The following is a 17,380-nucleotide window of genomic DNA, read 5'->3' on the forward strand; positions in this document are numbered from 1 at the left end:
TAATTCTAATATTTTCCCATCTTGCATCTTCTAATATGGTGTGATTATGAGAACAACGGTTGAACGGGGATTACCCGTAAAGGGTGACCCCAATCTTCGTTATCATATCACAGATTTTAAAATTGTTGATAACCCACATTCTGACTCCTCTTTCAAGAGACTGGTGAAAGAGTTGGATTCTTGGGGTCCGTTTGTTGTGGGTTTTACGCCAAAATCGAATTTTCCACCGAAATTTGACGAGGTTTACAAAGGGTTGGGTAAAGAGGATCTGGTTGATCCGTCTTCTCATTCAGGTACTGTCATCAGTTACGGGGAAGTGGTGGTAACCGAAAATATTAAAAGAAGGAACAAGCCGGTCGAGACTAATGTTTGAGTTGAGTTGAGTCACTGGATCGTCGAAAATTCTTGGCATGATAATGAACCACCTCACAGAATCGATCTGAAATAGGTTGAAGACGCCATTTTTTCATATTATAGTCAGTAGGCGTCGTGGTCTTAATTATTACCTATTTTTCTTTTTCTTTTTTTTTCCTTAATCAGTCCTGTATGTTCCTAGGTATGAGCCGTGAGAATTTTTGGTCCAATTTGATTGGAGTATTATTATTAGAGTTTTTCTAACGTGTGCCCTAAGGTCACACTCACACATTAAGATGCCGTAAAAGGAAAGATTCTCTGGGATAATTTCATTAAAAATGGCAACAATGAGTTCATCTCTAAATTTATCATGAAATTATCCTGAGAATCTTTCCTTTTATGACTTCTTAATGCGTGCCCTTAGGTCACACGTTAGAAAAATCCTTATTATTAATATAAGGAAGATTATTTTGTTTCATGTCAAAGATATATTCTCTCTCCTCTACATATTCATTCTGTTTCTGAAATTCACATAAAAGGATCAATTTTTGAAAATGATATAGTTAATAATAAATTCACCTACTTATAAATGGCAACGGAATAATTTTATAACACGGTTACAAAACATGAGACGATTATTTTTTTAAAAAAAAAACATATTTATTTAATGCTAGCGAAAGGGTTGTAGATCATCCAACAATATGAGATCGTCTAATTCAATAATCACAAAAATTAACATGTATGTTAAAAAAGGTAAGTAAATTACGAACCATGTGTTACTCAAACTCACATTTTCCTTTTCTTATTGAAATCTGATTTACATTCATTCGGGTATGTAAAAAAAGGCATGTAAAAAAAGCAAGTAATTTTTATAAAAACAGTCTTGTCATTTAGTGTAATAAAATTGAAAACCAAAAATTATTGCACGAATTAATTTTAATACAAAGACATCAAAACACGATTTTCTTTTATAAGCTAATGAGAAAACCGTCTTATGGAGACTTGCTCTACTTTTAGTAATCAACTAATCATTATACAGTCATACACAAAATTGTACCAATACCAGTAAATAATCTTAACTATATTAATACAAAAGACAATACTCAATCCTCAGCGTGCCACGTCATTAATGCAGTTTTTTTTTTTTTTTTTGAAATTCATGTTATGGTGGGACCCGTGAGTGTGCAATGTATTTATTTCTTCATATTTCCGTCTTTTCAAACATGCGATAAATTCCGTCTTACAACAAATTCTATGAAATAATATTATGAAAAAATTCTATGAATTAATATTATGAAATAATTTTATACATTCCGTGTAAATAAAACTAATAACATATACGCAGAATGAATTACAAATGCGAGTAAATGAAATTGAATTACATAATTTTTAAAACAAAATTACATAATAATAAAATTACATAATTTCAAGAAGGAATAACATTTATATACGGGATCGAACATAAAACGCAAATGAATTACATACATAAGTTAAAGTTGATTATATTAGATTATATTTCTTTTATCCGTATGTAAAGTTTTTTATGTATGCAATTTTTATTTACAAGAGTAGATTACGTTATTTCCTTATAAACCAGTGTATGTGAACACGTGTTTGTAACAAATTTAAACATAAATTATGTAGATCTTAGATTTAGACCAAGTAGATAAGTACAATAGAAATGCAAAAACAAATATACATCCAAAAACATTAATATTGGCCCAAATACATACCCGTGCAATTTTGCACGGGTTTAAAACTAGTTTCTCATTTATGTAACAACAAAAAATGATTGCATGAATTACCTTTAACCAGAAAGACGTTTTCTCAATAAACTACCTGTACTAAAAAAAAAAAAAGACAATTCTAAAGACTTACTCTACTTTTACCAATCCTCATCCACAATTAAATTGTACTAGTAAAAAAAATTGAACTAAAAATTAATTTATGATCTACCTAACCCAAAAACTTTGAAAAACGGTTTCTCACCAAGTTACCAAGAAGATCATCTCTTAAGAAGACTTACTCTACTTCTAATTCTAGAGTATCAGGTTCTTACAAATTAATTAATTTAATTTCAATTTTACTGTTGCTTTATATATTACTTGCATAATGTCTAAGTTACCGCCATTAATGGAGAACAAAGTTTCTTCTTCTTCATCAAAATTAGAGCAATATAGGACAATGTTTAATGATGTTAGTGATTCTGTAAGAGAAATTCGATCACATTGTTTTTCTGTAGTTTCGTTAGCTCAACAATGGCGGACGTTGCAGAGTACTTTTAGTTTAGCTTGTGAGGAGGTTGAGAGGAAGGAAATGGAGTTACAGAAACGGTTTGAGGCGGTTGGATTGAGAGAAAGGGAGGTTAGTGATCGTTGTGAGGGAATTGAGAAGCGGTTTGAGGTTGTGGAGTCGAAAGAAAGGGAAATTGAGGAGGAGTTTAAGGTTTTGGAATCGAAGAAGAAGGAAATTGAGGAGCGATTGAGGCTTTTGAATTATAGGAGGATGGAGATTGAGGACCGGTTTGCTGTGTTAGGGTTAAAGGAGACGGAGATTGAGGAGCGTTTTGGGGATTATGAATTGAAGGATTGTATTTTACGGAAGCAACTAATTGACAATTAAACCGTAAAAGTAAATAAATGTAAGCAATAATAAGATGAGACGGTATTTTAGGGTCAAACCCAGGGCAAAACCTTCCAAACCGAAAGTAAAACCCACTAGCCAAAACGACTAGAATCCACTATAATAATATAGTACCAGTACAACGTAACCGTCCCGAATTAATACCAATTCGAAACCCACAATAATATAAGATAACAACCTCTAGCCCTCCAGTAATATTATTCAATGCCACTAATATCACCCCTAGAGTAACCTCCTAAATTATTGTATAAAAACACCCGGTGTACTGCCTCTCACCCTCAAACCCGACTTGCTATTTTCTACCAAGCTAAGTCACCTTGTTTGATATTTGTTGTGAGATATTGTTGTGTTGCTTTCCAAATGAAAACCATCCTTTATATAAGAAAGCCTATGGAACAAATTCCATGTACTAACATCTTCATAAAGACATAAGTCCCCCTTGTCCATAGCTAATACAATGAATCAAATATAATTCATTGAATTCCACCATGTACATTGTAACTTTGTAATGTATGTACATGTAACATCTTGTAACATTGAACAAAACTTGTGTTGGACAATTGGGTGTTACCCAACTGATGTGAACATTATTTGTACACATTTAGTCCCCTAATTGAGCCTATTTTGCATACTATTATAACATTTCATAGCCATTTTATCCGTCAAATGCTTTCTATTTTGCTTTCCTAGTGCATTTCGTATGTTTTGTAGGAAAAAAAGATAATAAGGCGGAAATTCCCGTCTTTCGTGCATATTTGGAAGCTTATTGATGATATTAGATGGACTAGTATGAAGAGGAGGTAAGAACTAAAGACTAATCTCACAAGAATGAGAAGTAAGCGAAGAGAAGGATTCTGAAGCAGAATCCGAGCGTCCAAGGAGACAAGACGCCCGTCCAAGAAGCAGAATCCGAGCGTCCAAGCCTTTAAGACGCTCGTCCACCTCTGCAACAATCCGAGCGGATTCCCCTCCTGGACGAGCGGATCGTGGCGTCCTCAGCTAAGATGCCCATCTCTCCGAAAGACTAGCGATTCCCTGCTTAGAACTTACAAATGTTAATTACTAGTTTAGCCTTAGTTAACCTAATGAAGCTCTATTATAAATACCCCATTTTTGATGATAATCAAAGGGGGGGCTTCCACATTAGAAAACTCTCTTAGATTAGATTAGGAGTAGATTAGAATAAATTACTCTTTAATCTTTCGACAAATTACACATCAATCTCTCCTAAAATTATTGTCCAAGTTTGTTACTTTTGGGTAATTGAAGATTATTGGGGTATGATTGGAGGATTGACAACCCTTCATCAATCAATCAAGTTTCTTCTATTATTCTTTGCTTTACTATTTACATCATCTCAAGTTTGGTATAACTCCTTCACTCTTTACTCTTTATTGTTCATTTCTTCATTCTATTATCATGTTTATACTTGTTGTGATGATTGACACCATTAATGACATGTTTCCCATGATAATGAGTGAGTAGTCTCTTAGCTATGATTAATGGGTAATTAGGGAAACCAACATGGGATTAATCATGCTTAATCTAATATGTTTTCATAATTAAATTGCTTGCTTGTTGTGATGTCAACCTATGCACATGTTATGTTTGATGAAATGCCAAGCCTATGAATCCTTGCATTTTTACCCATCTCTTATCTACTCAACAAGACTTGTAAGATATAAACCAACCCGAGTCTTGTTAAACCATGCATAGAAGTTGAATATGAGGAAATTAAGTCGACTTGTAGGTGTTGTACAATCTAATCGATTCGGCTCCGGGACCCAACTCTTCCTATGAACCGTAAGACATAAACCAACTCGGTTCCTTTACAACATTAATTGCTTGCAACTTTGTAAACATGTTTGTGTGATCAACACCATGAATCCCCTATGACCCCATGATATCCTAGTGCTTTTAGTCATTTGTTTACATTTCTTAGTTTATTGTTTGTTTTACTTTATTGCTTGCATTAGTCTAGAACACAACTACAAACCCAAATCAATCGTGACACTAGCATAAATTGAGATAGATCGACTTAGAACCCAAAGCACACCGTCCCATGGATCGACCTCGACTTACCGCTAACTAGTTGTTTGTTGAGTATTATAAATATGTTTGATTGGATGTGTGACGACCAACTCTTGTCCCGATCACCAACAAGGATAACGGAATTGAGGAGCAGTTTGTGATGGTGGAGTTGAAAAAAGGGATTTTGAGGAGCGATTTGATGTGGTGAGGTCGAAGGAGAAGGAAATTGAGGAGCGTATTAAGGTTACTGATTTAGAGAGGTGGGAAAATGAGGTTGCTGAGCGTTTCATGGGGTGAAGCGCCAAACCGGACCTCAATTCCTTCTAAATGTCAGGGTTGATGAACATAGTTTAATGGGTGAAGCAGTGTTGAGGGTGTTCAAGTTATATACTGACCCAGCCGAGTTAGTATTATCGGCTATAAACGGTTTTTTCCCACCACATTTGAGGAAGGGTGATGCTGTTTACACAACCAGGACAGTAAGGAGTAGCTGTGAGCTTTTGTTGGAGCAGTTGATGAATGTGAAACCTGAGGTGTGCAAGAATGTGATGGGTGAAGGCAGAGGAAATTGCGTCTCTCTGGAGACCAAAGATGCAGGAAAGTGGAGAGAGTCGTGGTGTCGTGTTGGGATTTCTGCTAATGGTGGTTTGTTTTCGCTTGAAAGGAGAGTTTGAGAGAGACGAGCTGAAGAGGCTTGGGAGATTGTTGATCAGCATCGGCTAGCACCTCAGCTTCGTTTTGAACTTGACCTGTTTGAAGAGTATGAGGGTAAGTTGCCTTACTTATTTTCTTGTGTTTAGAGCTCTTTAGGCATGTGTTTTCGTAATGACAATGTCTGTGCTAGATTAACAATAACAACATTTCCCACCGCCTTAGGGTAATAATATGCTTTGTCCCAGTCATTTGTTTACCTATTTCTGTTTTGGGAGTGGGCGTGGTCGTGTGGCTCAATTGGTCTACTTACGCCTTTGTTGCCTAGAACGCAACAACTTATGGAATCTCACAACACCTATAGTAAAAAACGCGGTTTGATTTGCTCATCCTTACGGGCTTACCCCTTGGTTAACACCAGGGTGAGTCATTTCGCTTTATTCCATTATAATTCAGAAATGAATCGTACGAGTCTTTAACTTCACCGAAAACGGAACTCTCACTCTCATTACTACTTTACACTTCACAACATGAGGCAAACAAGAAAACATTCAAAAATCAAAACTTGTGGTCCTTGGAAAACTTTGGTAAGACTTGATTAAAATCATGAACCACTTATTTTTCATCAATCTTATTCCTAACTCTTTGAAGTCCTACAAATAACACCCCACATTGTTATAACCATATAAAATGTATAGCGCGTGGGGCACGTGCTCCTCTTATTTCTAAAATGTCATCCACTCAATGAATAAGACGGGTTCGAATCCCGCTCCCCCTATATTGTACTGGCCTTACGCCTCATTTGACACCGCATGTAAACATTACTTTAAATGGTTCCAGTAGTACACATTTTTGCAGCTATTAAAACTATGTATTTTTGGAAATGTGCTTTAACTCCTAAAGGAATGTCTACTCAAACATTGTTTCTTGTACCGAAAAGACCAATATCTATTCCTAACGGTTTCTACGCAGTGCCCGGTAGTATATTTTTTACGTGTTGTTGCAGCAGTCGTGTCGCCTGCAGGTCCGTTGGTAGAGCATTGCATTGGGAGGCCTCATGTCCTCCTGCTTCTTCCTGGCTTATATTTTCTAGATCGAAGCGAGGGTTGGAAAATTCGTTGGTAGCTCGAGCTGTGTCGATTCCTGAGAATGCAGACGGAGAGGCAGGGGCAGACGCAGAGGCAGAAGCGAAGGCTAGTCAACTGGTGCAAAGACTGCAGCTTGGAGGCATGCTTTTTCTTTGGTATCTCTTGAATGTCTACTTCAACATATTCAACAAACAGGTACCTAGTAACACAATTCTCGACACAATTTCCATTACGAGTTTAAACCTTAAACTCATGTCTTAGTTAATAGGAATAAATATAATAGTTGGGCCTCAACCATCACCTTAAGGTTTTGGTTGAGATGGTTCATCTATCATGGTATCAGAGCCAGTGTGACCAAGAGGTCACGGGTTCAAATCCTGGCAGCCTCCAATAACTCGTTGAGTTGTGACAGGTACTAAAGGTGTTTCCATACCCATCTACAATAACAGCATTCCAATTTGGCTGTGGAAGTATCCTTGTTCTTCTAATGTGGAGTTTAAATCTGCATCCACGGCCAAAGATTACTCGATCTCAGGTACTGATAATTGCAGAAATTCATGTGACTATAAGTCTATAACCTCAGTGTGAAACTAAAATTAATGACTGCAGTTCGGAGCGATTCTGCCATTAGCAGTGGCTCATGTGATGGGAAATCTTCTGACAAATGTCAGTCTCGGAAAAGTTGCAGTTTCCTTCACTCATACCATCAAAGCTATGGAACCCTTCTTCACTGTTGTCTTATCTGTCCTCTTTCTCGGTGAGGTTAGCATCCGTCTTTTTTTTTACTGTCAAGCCGTTGTTGACAGTAAAACTGTCTGAGTTAAAAACTGTTTTCTGAAAATTTATTGCAGAGGCCGAATTTTTGGATAGTTTCGTCACTGGTGCCAATCGTAGGTGGTGTAGCATTGGCGTCTTTCACAGAAGCGTCTTTTAACTGGTACGCGTAAATTACCTTGTTTTCTTGTAACTAGTCCAAATTTATAAATAATATTGCCATGGATTTTCCAATAGGTTAGGTTTCAGCAGCGCGATGGCCTCAAATCTTACTAATCAGTCGCGTAATGTGCTTAGCAAAAAGTTGATGGTTAACAAAGAGGTAAATTTTTTACTTCGACTGTTTGAAACTTCAAGTTAATCATTTTAATCCTGATAAGTTCAATTTTTACAGGAGACTTTGGACAACATCAATCTGTTTTCTGTGATAACACTCATATGTTTCGTCTTAATGGTGCCAGCCGCGATTCTCATTGATGGTGTTAGATTTAGTCCTTCATATCTGCAGTCTGCTGTAAGTTTTACATAATTCATACAGTGGTTTCGTTTGTTAACTCGGGATTTCTCATGGTAGTTAAACTGTTAAAAGTAATCATGCATTTTTCCTGTGTCCTGCTTTCTAGGCAAACCAAGGATTGAATGTCAGAGAACTTTGTTTAAGAGCTCTTGTTTCCGGCCTTTGCTTTCACACTTATCAGCAGGTATCGCCTTTTATCATTCTGTTCTTTAATATTAGCAGCGATGGCCTGGCGGAACCAGGATTTAAAGTTAATGTCGACAAATTTTAGGGGGACGAACGAGTACTGCAACAACATAACTGATATTTTACTGTCAGGTTTCGTACATGATATTAGGGAAGGTATCAGCAGTGACTCATTCAGTCGGAAACTGCTTGAAGCGCGTTGTGGTCATTGTTTCTTCAGTTATCTTCTTCCAAACTCCTGTTTCTCCCTTAAACTCCTTTGGTAATTCACTTCTTTACAAACCTTTTCTTACGCGTTTAATACTAATACTAGTTTAGATCCCGCGCAATGCGCTGTATTTATAGAAGCTACACATTTTAGTGTATTATTAGTATAGACCACGTGCAATTTATGCACGGTATATATGAAGTTTTACTTTTTATTATAACTTAACAATTCATTAATTTTTTATGCGTTTTTCATCTGTATATTTTGATTTGAAAAAAAAAAACTTAATATTGAAAAAGTAATCAAGATGATTGAGTAATGTTAGAAATGGCTATTTTAATGAGATTATTTTTCATAATCATTTTATTATAAAATATTTTATTAATTTATAATTTTGATCCGCAATTTCTTATATTTTCATAAAAATTCAATGAATTTTTTTATTATAAAACCTTCGAAGGCAAATCTTGCAGATCAAATGTGCAAATTGTGAGCATTTCAATTAATGAATATATCCAATTAAAAGATTATATCCATTTATAGTTCAAGATACACCTATAGAATAAATTAGAATAATAATAATCCAATTTTAGATTCTAAAATTTTAGGCGGGAAAATTTAGAGTTCCACCTATTCTTTTAGTAGATAGGGGATTACAAAAGCTTGTGTAAAACGGTCTTACATGAATTTCACTGTAAAATCGCCTCATATACTAGATAGATAAATCCTTATAAATGTAGATTTTCCTCCAACTTACTAATTTAATTAGTCTAATTGCAAAAATCTGTCCTTCACTGCAAACATGACTGATACGGTTTCAGCCTTAGTCCCAACATAGGATAGGATCGGCTAACATGAATCATCATCTGTAAATTATATTTATGCATGTTAAAATTTGTGTTGATTTACAACTGCAGGGACTGCATTAGCACTAGTTGGTGTATTCTTATATTCAAGAGCAAAAAGGATAAAATCAAAGGTTAACTAAAGCTGCATGATTGTTAGTTGCGCAAGTTGGGCTGGGCTAAACGTGTTGAATCAGTGGGCCAATTCCTCATCTTTTGGGCCTTGAAAGAATATTCGGTTTATAACAACTACTTGACCCGTCTTAAGCTTAAGAGAGAGTATATCCGTCTTAAATGAGTGATAAAAGATAGGTTACCCTATTTGTACAATGTAAACATACCGAGTTTTTTTTAATCAAAGGAAAACACTTCTTAAAAATTGGCAAAAGTTTAGTTGCAACTTTCGTACCCTTTTTCGAAATGGAGACGATTATTATTTTATTAGTTAATTATTGGGTGTAGTAAATAATTTGAACACAAATATATTTTTATTCAGATTCTTGGATAATTTTGATGATGCAAACATCATTGGTAAATGAACAATTCGTAGATACCATTTTGTAGGGTTAGTTGTTTTAAATGGTTGGAACTTGGAACTAAATGAAAAATATGGATTTTAAATCCATACAAGTTTGTATTTGGTTTTGTTAGATTTAATATGTATTTTATAGAGAATGGAGTTAGAAATTGCGGAAAAATAGTAAAATTAGCCTTATTTCGTAACAAGCTCAATAGACAATGAATCAGAATAACCTATTCTGAAAACATTTGATCAAACGTTCGTTAAAATAAAGTGTTTGGTCTCTCCTTCCAATGCAGGAAGCTCAAATGTAGACCTGACAACGGTTAATCGGGCTATGTTTAGGTTTGATCTAATCATTCTCGAGGTTTGCAAGACTCGGGTCAGGCCAATTCATTCAGTTCATGTCATTTTTGGGCTTATCACTAAGGTGCCGTTTGGTTCAAAAGGTTAAAATGGATTGGAATGGAATGAGATAGTATGAGGGGATAGATTTAGAACCCCATACCTAATATTTATTGTTTGATTCACTCTAAAATTGTATGGAGGGGGATGAAGTTAGACAGGGCCGTCTTGGTGGTTTCGGGGGCCCTGTGCAAAATTAAAAAATGAGGCCCCGCGTAATATATTAATGCTTTTTTAAAAAAAAATTCTATTAATCCAAATTTCAACCGACGCAATCCTAAATATAACTAAAAGGACCTAACTCAAAATTTCAACATGTTATTAATACTAAATTTTGTTATATAGTTAAGATACTAAACAAAATAATAAATTGAATTGTACACAAGTAAGAACACAAAATTACTTTATTTCGTGAGCCAAACTCAAAGTGATTTCCCAAATTTTTTGGGTCTTTCTAAGTGTTTACTTACTAAAACATTTTACATTATCATATTTAATTTTTGTTTATTAAAATACTTTACATTTATCATATTCAATTTTTAAGAAAATTTGACCGATAAAAGAAATGGGTATATGAATGTGAGCCCAAAAAAAACTAGAGAAAGGTCGCTACAAGGTATTGAACCTGTGACCTTGTGAATAAAAGGTAAAGTTCATACCACAACACGAGCACCTTTCATTGTTTATCTCTTGTGCAACATATAATTATCTTAGACATACTAGGTTTCGAAGCCCAAAATTTTGGGGCCCTGTGCAGCCGCACGGGCCGCACAAGCCCAAAGACGGCCCTGAAGTTAGAAACCTGAGTGGGAAGGTGGATATGGGATTCCAAGGCGTTGAGGTGGAATTAGAATCCATCGGAATTCTAACTCCATTCCAAAATATCCCAACCAAACACTAGAATCACTCAAATCCATTTCATTCCATTCCAACACCCTCAACCAAACACCCCCTAAGTTCTTCAAAGATAATACTATAGTTTGTTTGCATCAATAAACATTTTAGCCGAGTCATATTGATCATGTCAATTCGGGTTGTTAGCCATGTTCAGGTCCTTAGTTCAGGTGCGGGGCCAGGTCACATGAATTTACGGGTTATGGGTTATGTTAGGGTGTCGGGTCGGGTCAATTTTTCCAAAACTCACATGTGTTTTATCAAGGGTGAGCTGGTTCTCTCTTTTCAAGCATATCTGATCTTTCTGGGCTCCTTGCTGCAATCAGGTAGATGGGCTTCTATAGCCCATCTACTCGGGTCCTCAATTCGGATGCTGCAATCAGGTCCTCAGTTCCGGTGACTACCTAGGTCTAATCCAAAAGAACAAAGACGGACCACTTAACAAAAATACTTTGTATATGAGAGATTTCATCCTAATTTGGGCATTACTTAGACCTGACAAAATAGATCTGCCCGAATAATCTACATAAACCCGACCCACACCCAATTTGTGGAAAACTCGAATTGACCCGACCTGTATATTTATTATCACATACTGTCTATAATTTCCAAATAACATGATAACAACCCACTCGAAAAAACTCGAACCCAAAATAACTCAAACTGGCCCAAATTTTTACAGTCCGATGAACTAGGGCAGAGCAAAAAATCCGATTATCCAAACTAATCCGATATCCGATCCGAATCTGATCCGAATGTTTGGATATCTGATCCGAAAGTTAAGTTTGGTTTGGATATCTGATCCGAAATCTTTGGTTTTGGTTTGGATATGGATATTAGAATTAAAACATTTGGATATCCGATCCGATCCGAAACTATAGTTTTCTAGTATAATTTCGAGAAAATAAAATTTTATTTGATACAACAACTTAATTAATGTTTAAAATATTAGAGAAATATCTAGGTAGTACTTAAATTTTATGTCGAGAACATTGGAATAAGAATACTAAAGAAAATCATCATGTAAGACTATGAATATAATCGTGTTTCAAACTTAATTTTAAAGTAAATTCTAAAGTATGGATGGATATCCGCATCCGATCCGATTATTTTGGATACCCGAACATTGGATATCCGAAACATTTGGTTTGGATATTGGATATCTAACTTCAAGATTTTTAATATGGATATCCGATCCGAACTAGCACTTTGGATCAAATACCCGATCCGTACTCTGCCCTACGATTAACCCAAACTCGAACTAACCCTGAGTACCCGACCCAATTAATCCGTATGCCTGGTCTAGCGTTACCAATACGGCAATACTGTCTTTATCGTCGCCGTACTAAAGACCCTTTCGCGGCGTGTACTGGCATTCACCATTCACCAAGGTTACCAATTCTACCAAAGACCCTTTCTAAGTGTACGAGTATTCTCCAAATTTGCATTAAAAAGGCAGAAAAGAAAATGGAAAATTTTGGAATTGGCATCAAAATAATCCCCAAAAGTTGCCAATTACAAAACCCATTTCCCCAAAAACTTCATTTTGATCATAATAGTACAATATTTTGTTTCGCTATAGAAATTTCCCCGACAGTCGATAAGGAATACTCTTGATCAATACCCGTAAGGCCGTAACGGTTTAAAAGGGTACTGGGTATATATACAAAGAAGTTGAAATGGGTGCATGTTTGTCTGATGAAAGGGGTGGGAAACAAGCCATAGGAACAGGTTCTAATCACATGCATACTACAAATCATGGAAATGGTCAAGTCTATAATGATGCTATTGATCATTTTTATAGGGCTCGTGGTCTTCAACCACTGTTTTCCCACCTTGAGGTTTGTTTTCATCTTCGTTCGGATTATTTATTTATATATTCAATCGGGTGTCTCAGTCATTTGTTTACTTTTTTTTATTAAATATTTGAAAGTAGCTTATATATTGGGATTTTGTTGGTAAACCCACCTAAGGTGTTCTTGTTTGACATTTATAACTTTACTCTGACTCATCTGCACGCCACCAAAGTGAAGTGTCGGAGTAATATAGATTTATACTCTAAAATATATTGTAGAATTCCCTTTTTTTGGATAAACATTGAACATGTGTTTTCGACTGATACTGTATAATTGGAATTTTTTGCCAAAATAGGCGATTTTCCCTAATTATTTAATGAAATGGGCGGAGTCTCAAATTAATTACCCAAAATGGGTCCACGTCATACCTAAAGCTAGGTTTGATCTAAGTCGCCACCTCGATTAGCGACCAATACCGTTGAGAGATAAAACGCCAACTCGGCTGGCGACCTCGAGCTTAGTCGCCAACCGCCCTGGCGACTTGACCCTCACAATAGCTTCGTCAATACCAAGCCTACGACAATTAATTTGAGACTCGACCCATATCGTTAAATAATTAGTGAAAATCGCCCATTTTGGAAACGGATTCGTATAATTGTGTCGTGAATGCGACCAATACCATTAGATGTCACGATAATCTTGTATAGAGTATATATTACAAAGCTGTAGGACAGCAGTGGAGCGGTCTGAATGTAATACCGCACTGCAATATAAGACTGAGTCACTGATAATCTTGTACGGAGTATATATTACAAAGCCGTGGGATGGCAGTGGAGCAGTCTGAATTTAATTCCGTACTGCAATATAAGACTGAGTCACTGATAATCTTTTACGGGGTATATATTGCAAAACCGTGGGATAGCAGTGCAGCAGTCTGAATGTAATTACGCACTGCAATATAAGACTGAGTCATTGATGATCTTGTATATATTACAAAGCCGTAGGATGGCAGTGCAGCAGTCTGAATGTAATACCACGCTGCAATATATGCATTGATCTTGTAATCAGATTCGTATAAGCTGTAGAGTGAAGGAGACTAGTAGGTGTAAGGATGTTGACGAGTAACTTATAAGGCTTGCATTTACAAGGGTTGAAGGGCTAATTTGTTTATTTTTTCACCTGTCTCTTGACTGCAGTTATCTTTGTCAGCGACAAAGCTACGAGACCGTGACATCTTCTCAAAGGTATAACTTCATTATATTCCTACACAAGCTAGAACATAACTTAACAGTTAACACGTCTAACATTCATCTGATTTTGAGCTAGTACTCATCAACAGCTTAAGGTAGACAAAATGAATAATGTAAAATATATGATTTCGACGTAAAAACTAATACCAGGATTCTGTTTTTTCCTATTACAGTTCTGCAGCATATACTCCGTATTAATTACTTTGATTTTGAACAGTTCCTTTTATTTTTTGTAGAGTGATCCAATGGCTGTGGTGTACATGAAAAAACGTGATGGGACACTTCTGGAACTCGGCCGTACTGAAGTGATTTTGAACAGTTTGAGTCCTTCCTGGATAATAAAAATTCCCATTGTTTACAACTTTGAGATTGTACAGCATTTAGAGTATGACTTTGTTTATAACTCTCAACTAATCAACTTTCAACTGAAACCATCACTTGACTCTGAATTCTGAATATTCTCGATCTTTTCCATCCAGGTTTCGTATATATGATATCGACACGAAATTCTATTACACACCAGTAAAGGTACTTCTAGCTGTATGCAAAGGCATTTGCTATTCTTGTAAAAACAGATGCTATTAGTATGAAGTTCACTTATGATTACCGAGATTCATAAGTCTCAAATTTTGCATTGCAGGATCTCGACTTGAGCAAGCAAGATTTTCTTGGGGAAGCCAGTTGTGTTCTATCAGAGGTAAATGCTTCTAATCAAGCCATGTAACACAGGCTCGTCTGCAGGTCTTGAAAAGGGATGTTTTTGAACCTAAATAAATTGCGCCTTTCTGACACCGTACCTTATCCCATTTGCAAGCACCGGAAACTGAACTGTGATTTCTCTTATTTGAATTTATCAGGTCGTAACTAAACGAAGTCAGAATTTAACGATAAATATTGAGAACAAAAGCCAGCAGGGATATTCAGGAAGCTTAGGCACGCTGAATATCCACGCAGAGGAAACTGCAGAGTCGAAAACTACTGTGGAGTTTGTATTCCGTTGCACTAACCTGGAGAATAAAGACGTGTTTTCTAAAAGCGTATGTTAATGTCATGCCAGCGCAGATAATGCAGGTGTTTCTAAATAGACTTCTTTTGTTTTGCTGACGAAATACCTCTTTACATGCTTCTTTTAGGATCCTTTTCTGAAAATATCCCGAAATGCCGAGAGTGGAGTAACTATTCCAATTTGCAAAACAGAAGTCATTCACAATAATTTGAACCCAACATGGCAGCCTGTTTGCTTGACTATGCTGCAGCTTGTAAGCAAGCTATGTACCTCATTTTCTCACAATCATAAAACGACAACAACATCGTTACGCATGTGCCCCAAAGGTTCCCGCTTATGGAGTTGGCTAACGAACATGGTTGTTGGTACATCATTAGAAATATAAAAGTTAATCAGTTCAATTATGTTCTGCATCTGTTAAAATGTCTTCACTGAATTTAAATTTAACCGTCTTCATTTTTAACGTTTATACTCCTTAACTTTCAGGATAATCCCCTAATCATCGAGTGTCTTGACTTCGATATAAGTGGTAAACATGAACTTATTGGGTGAGAATTTTAAAACCCTGTATTTTGTTTATGCTTTTATTACATTCAAAATCACTTAGCTGTTTACAAGCAATGATTCATATCTGCACCAGTAAAGTCCAGAGATCAATGTCAGACCTTAAAAACTTGCACAAGGAGAAGGCTGGCGCCAATTTTGTTGCAACCCATCACGGTCGTAATAAGGTGTACACTTCAGTCGATTAAGCCTTCTTTTTTATGATGAGCTTTGTATTATCCTGTATTAATTTGCCCTTCTTTACTCTCATTTTCATTATAGGTCTTGAATGGTGAACTATTTGTAGATATGTATCGTGAGAAACCGACTTACAGCTTTCTTGATTACCTTTCAAGTGGATTTGAGCTCAATTTCATGGTTGCTGTCGATTTTACCTGTATGTTACTTTCCGTCTCGTCCTTGCACTTTTTGTATGTTGTTATCGTTCCTGTTTATTGTGCTTATTTTTCCCTACCTTGTGCAGCTTCAAATGGAAACCCGAAAAAACCACATTCACTGCATTACATTGATCCCTCGGGCCACTTGAATGCATACCAACGGGTAAATATCACTTAGTGACTTACATTTGGTAATGTTATGCTTCTCTTAACATTATTAATTATGTCTCTCTTCCTTGCAGGCTATACTAGAGGCAGGGGAGGTTCTGCAGTTTTATGATTCCGACAAGCGATTTCCTGCCTGGGGTTTTGGTGGAAGAACACCAGATGGCAATGTGTCTTACTGTTTTAATCTCAATTTGTCTCCACACGAATCAGAGGTAACTTTTTAACAACAATAAATTATTACAAGTACGAGATTATAGAGTACCTACATCATTTGTCGGCATTCTCAGAATAAAGTGCCTTGCTGAAATTCTGTGAGACCCTGAGACGGTTCCATATTTGTTCCTTTTACTAGTTGGATACAGTTTGGTTAGTTAAAGTGCTTAATCCCTGGTAGGTTAATGGCGTTGAAGGGATCATGGCTGCCTATACTTATTCCCTCCAGAATGTTGCGTTGGCTGGACCTACCTTGGTTGGCAAAGTGATCGACAAAGCTTCACAAATTGCTGCAAAATCTGTTTCTCAGAACAGCTACAAATACCATGTCTTGCTTCTAATCACGGTAAATTAACCATGAACGTTTCAACCCGTAGTCTGTCTTGTTTGATCAACCACCCAGTCATTTCAATCTATCTTATTCTAGGATGGAGTTCTAACTGATCTCCAAGAGACTATTGACGCGCTGGTGAAGGCATCTGACCTGCCCCTATCGATCCTTATTGTAGGAGTTGGAAATGCAGATTTTACTGAGATGGAGGCAAGTAAATTTTGTGTTAATGTCATTTATTTATGCACACGCATGTTTTTGGATCGGGTTTAAGATTGGACATTATGGATTCAAGTCATTTCGAGTGCGTTGTTATTAGGTCAACTTAGGTTTGGGTCGTCTGTGGTCAGGTTAATAATCAGCTCAACCAGGTTATTTTCGGGTATTTTTTAGACTGTATAGGTTTTGCTACAAATAAATTGTTGTGGGTCATTTGGAGCCGGGTTTCTGCAGATCGAATCATTTATAGGTTTGTGTTCTTATTTTCGGGTATTTGGTCAAAGCCTGTCATTTCACTCATGTGTTTGATTTGTTGCTGTTCAATATATAGATTCTTGAT

At 36.3% G+C, this 17,380-nt stretch overlaps 3 protein-coding genes across 3 annotated transcripts; all 3 read left to right on the forward strand.

The window, feature by feature from the left end:
* The first annotated feature begins 4,125 nt into the window (after positions 1-4,125).
* On the forward strand, positions 4,126-9,676 carry LOC141619632 (phosphoenolpyruvate/phosphate translocator 2, chloroplastic-like). The gene is made up of 9 exons (XM_074436651.1): positions 4,126-6,962; positions 7,180-7,302; positions 7,377-7,529; positions 7,619-7,704; positions 7,779-7,863; positions 7,936-8,055; positions 8,165-8,242; positions 8,377-8,506; positions 9,370-9,676. The coding sequence occupies exons 1-9, from the start codon at positions 6,510-6,512 to the stop codon at positions 9,438-9,440; spliced, it is 1,299 nt and encodes a 432-aa protein (XP_074292752.1). The 5' UTR covers positions 4,126-6,509; the 3' UTR covers positions 9,441-9,676.
* Positions 9,677-12,371: 2,695 nt separating this feature from the next.
* Positions 12,372-15,048, forward strand: LOC141619662 (protein BONZAI 3-like). The gene is made up of 5 exons (XM_074436680.1): positions 12,372-12,957; positions 14,109-14,156; positions 14,399-14,547; positions 14,642-14,690; positions 14,803-15,048. Exons 1-5 carry the CDS (start codon positions 12,796-12,798, stop codon positions 14,884-14,886), a joined length of 492 nt encoding a protein of 163 aa, XP_074292781.1. The 5' UTR covers positions 12,372-12,795; the 3' UTR covers positions 14,887-15,048.
* On the forward strand, positions 14,917-17,379 carry LOC141621081 (protein BONZAI 3-like). The gene is made up of 11 exons (XM_074437794.1): positions 14,917-14,955; positions 15,020-15,199; positions 15,296-15,421; positions 15,655-15,716; positions 15,776-15,899; positions 15,994-16,108; positions 16,196-16,272; positions 16,352-16,489; positions 16,672-16,836; positions 16,918-17,035; positions 17,372-17,379. Exons 1-11 carry the CDS (start codon positions 14,917-14,919, stop codon positions 17,377-17,379), a joined length of 1,152 nt encoding a protein of 383 aa, XP_074293895.1.
* The last annotated feature ends 1 nt before the right edge of the window (position 17,380 follows it).

This window comes from Silene latifolia, chromosome X (genome assembly GCF_048544455.1).
Source record: "Silene latifolia isolate original U9 population chromosome X, ASM4854445v1, whole genome shotgun sequence".
In the NCBI taxonomy this organism is placed as follows: domain Eukaryota; kingdom Viridiplantae; phylum Streptophyta; class Magnoliopsida; order Caryophyllales; family Caryophyllaceae; genus Silene; species Silene latifolia.

Excerpts from the sequence above, each read along its gene's own strand:
- LOC141621081 (XM_074437794.1), top strand. The coding sequence starts at position 14,917 with ATGTTTTTGAACCTAAATAAATTGCGCCTTTCTGACACC. Across the intron at positions 16,273-16,351 it reads ACTTGAATGCATACCAACGG|GCTATACTAGAGGCAGGGGA; the intron begins GTAAATATCACT and ends TCTTCCTTGCAG. Across the intron at positions 16,837-16,917 it reads ATGTCTTGCTTCTAATCACG|GATGGAGTTCTAACTGATCT; the intron begins GTAAATTAACCA and ends ATCTTATTCTAG.
- LOC141619632 (XM_074436651.1), top strand. The coding sequence starts at position 6,510 with ATGGTTCCAGTAGTACACATTTTTGCAGCTATTAAAACTATGTATTTT. Across the intron at positions 7,705-7,778 it reads ACAGAAGCGTCTTTTAACTG|GTTAGGTTTCAGCAGCGCGA; the intron begins GTACGCGTAAAT and ends ATTTTCCAATAG. Across the intron at positions 8,507-9,369 it reads TTCTCCCTTAAACTCCTTTG|GGACTGCATTAGCACTAGTT; the intron begins GTAATTCACTTC and ends TTACAACTGCAG.
- LOC141619662 (XM_074436680.1), top strand. The coding sequence starts at position 12,796 with ATGGGTGCATGTTTGTCTGATGAAAGGGGTGGGAAACAAGCCATAGGA. Across the intron at positions 14,157-14,398 it reads ACCGTGACATCTTCTCAAAG|AGTGATCCAATGGCTGTGGT; the intron begins GTATAACTTCAT and ends TATTTTTTGTAG. Across the intron at positions 14,548-14,641 it reads GAGATTGTACAGCATTTAGA|GTTTCGTATATATGATATCG; the intron begins GTATGACTTTGT and ends TTTTCCATCCAG.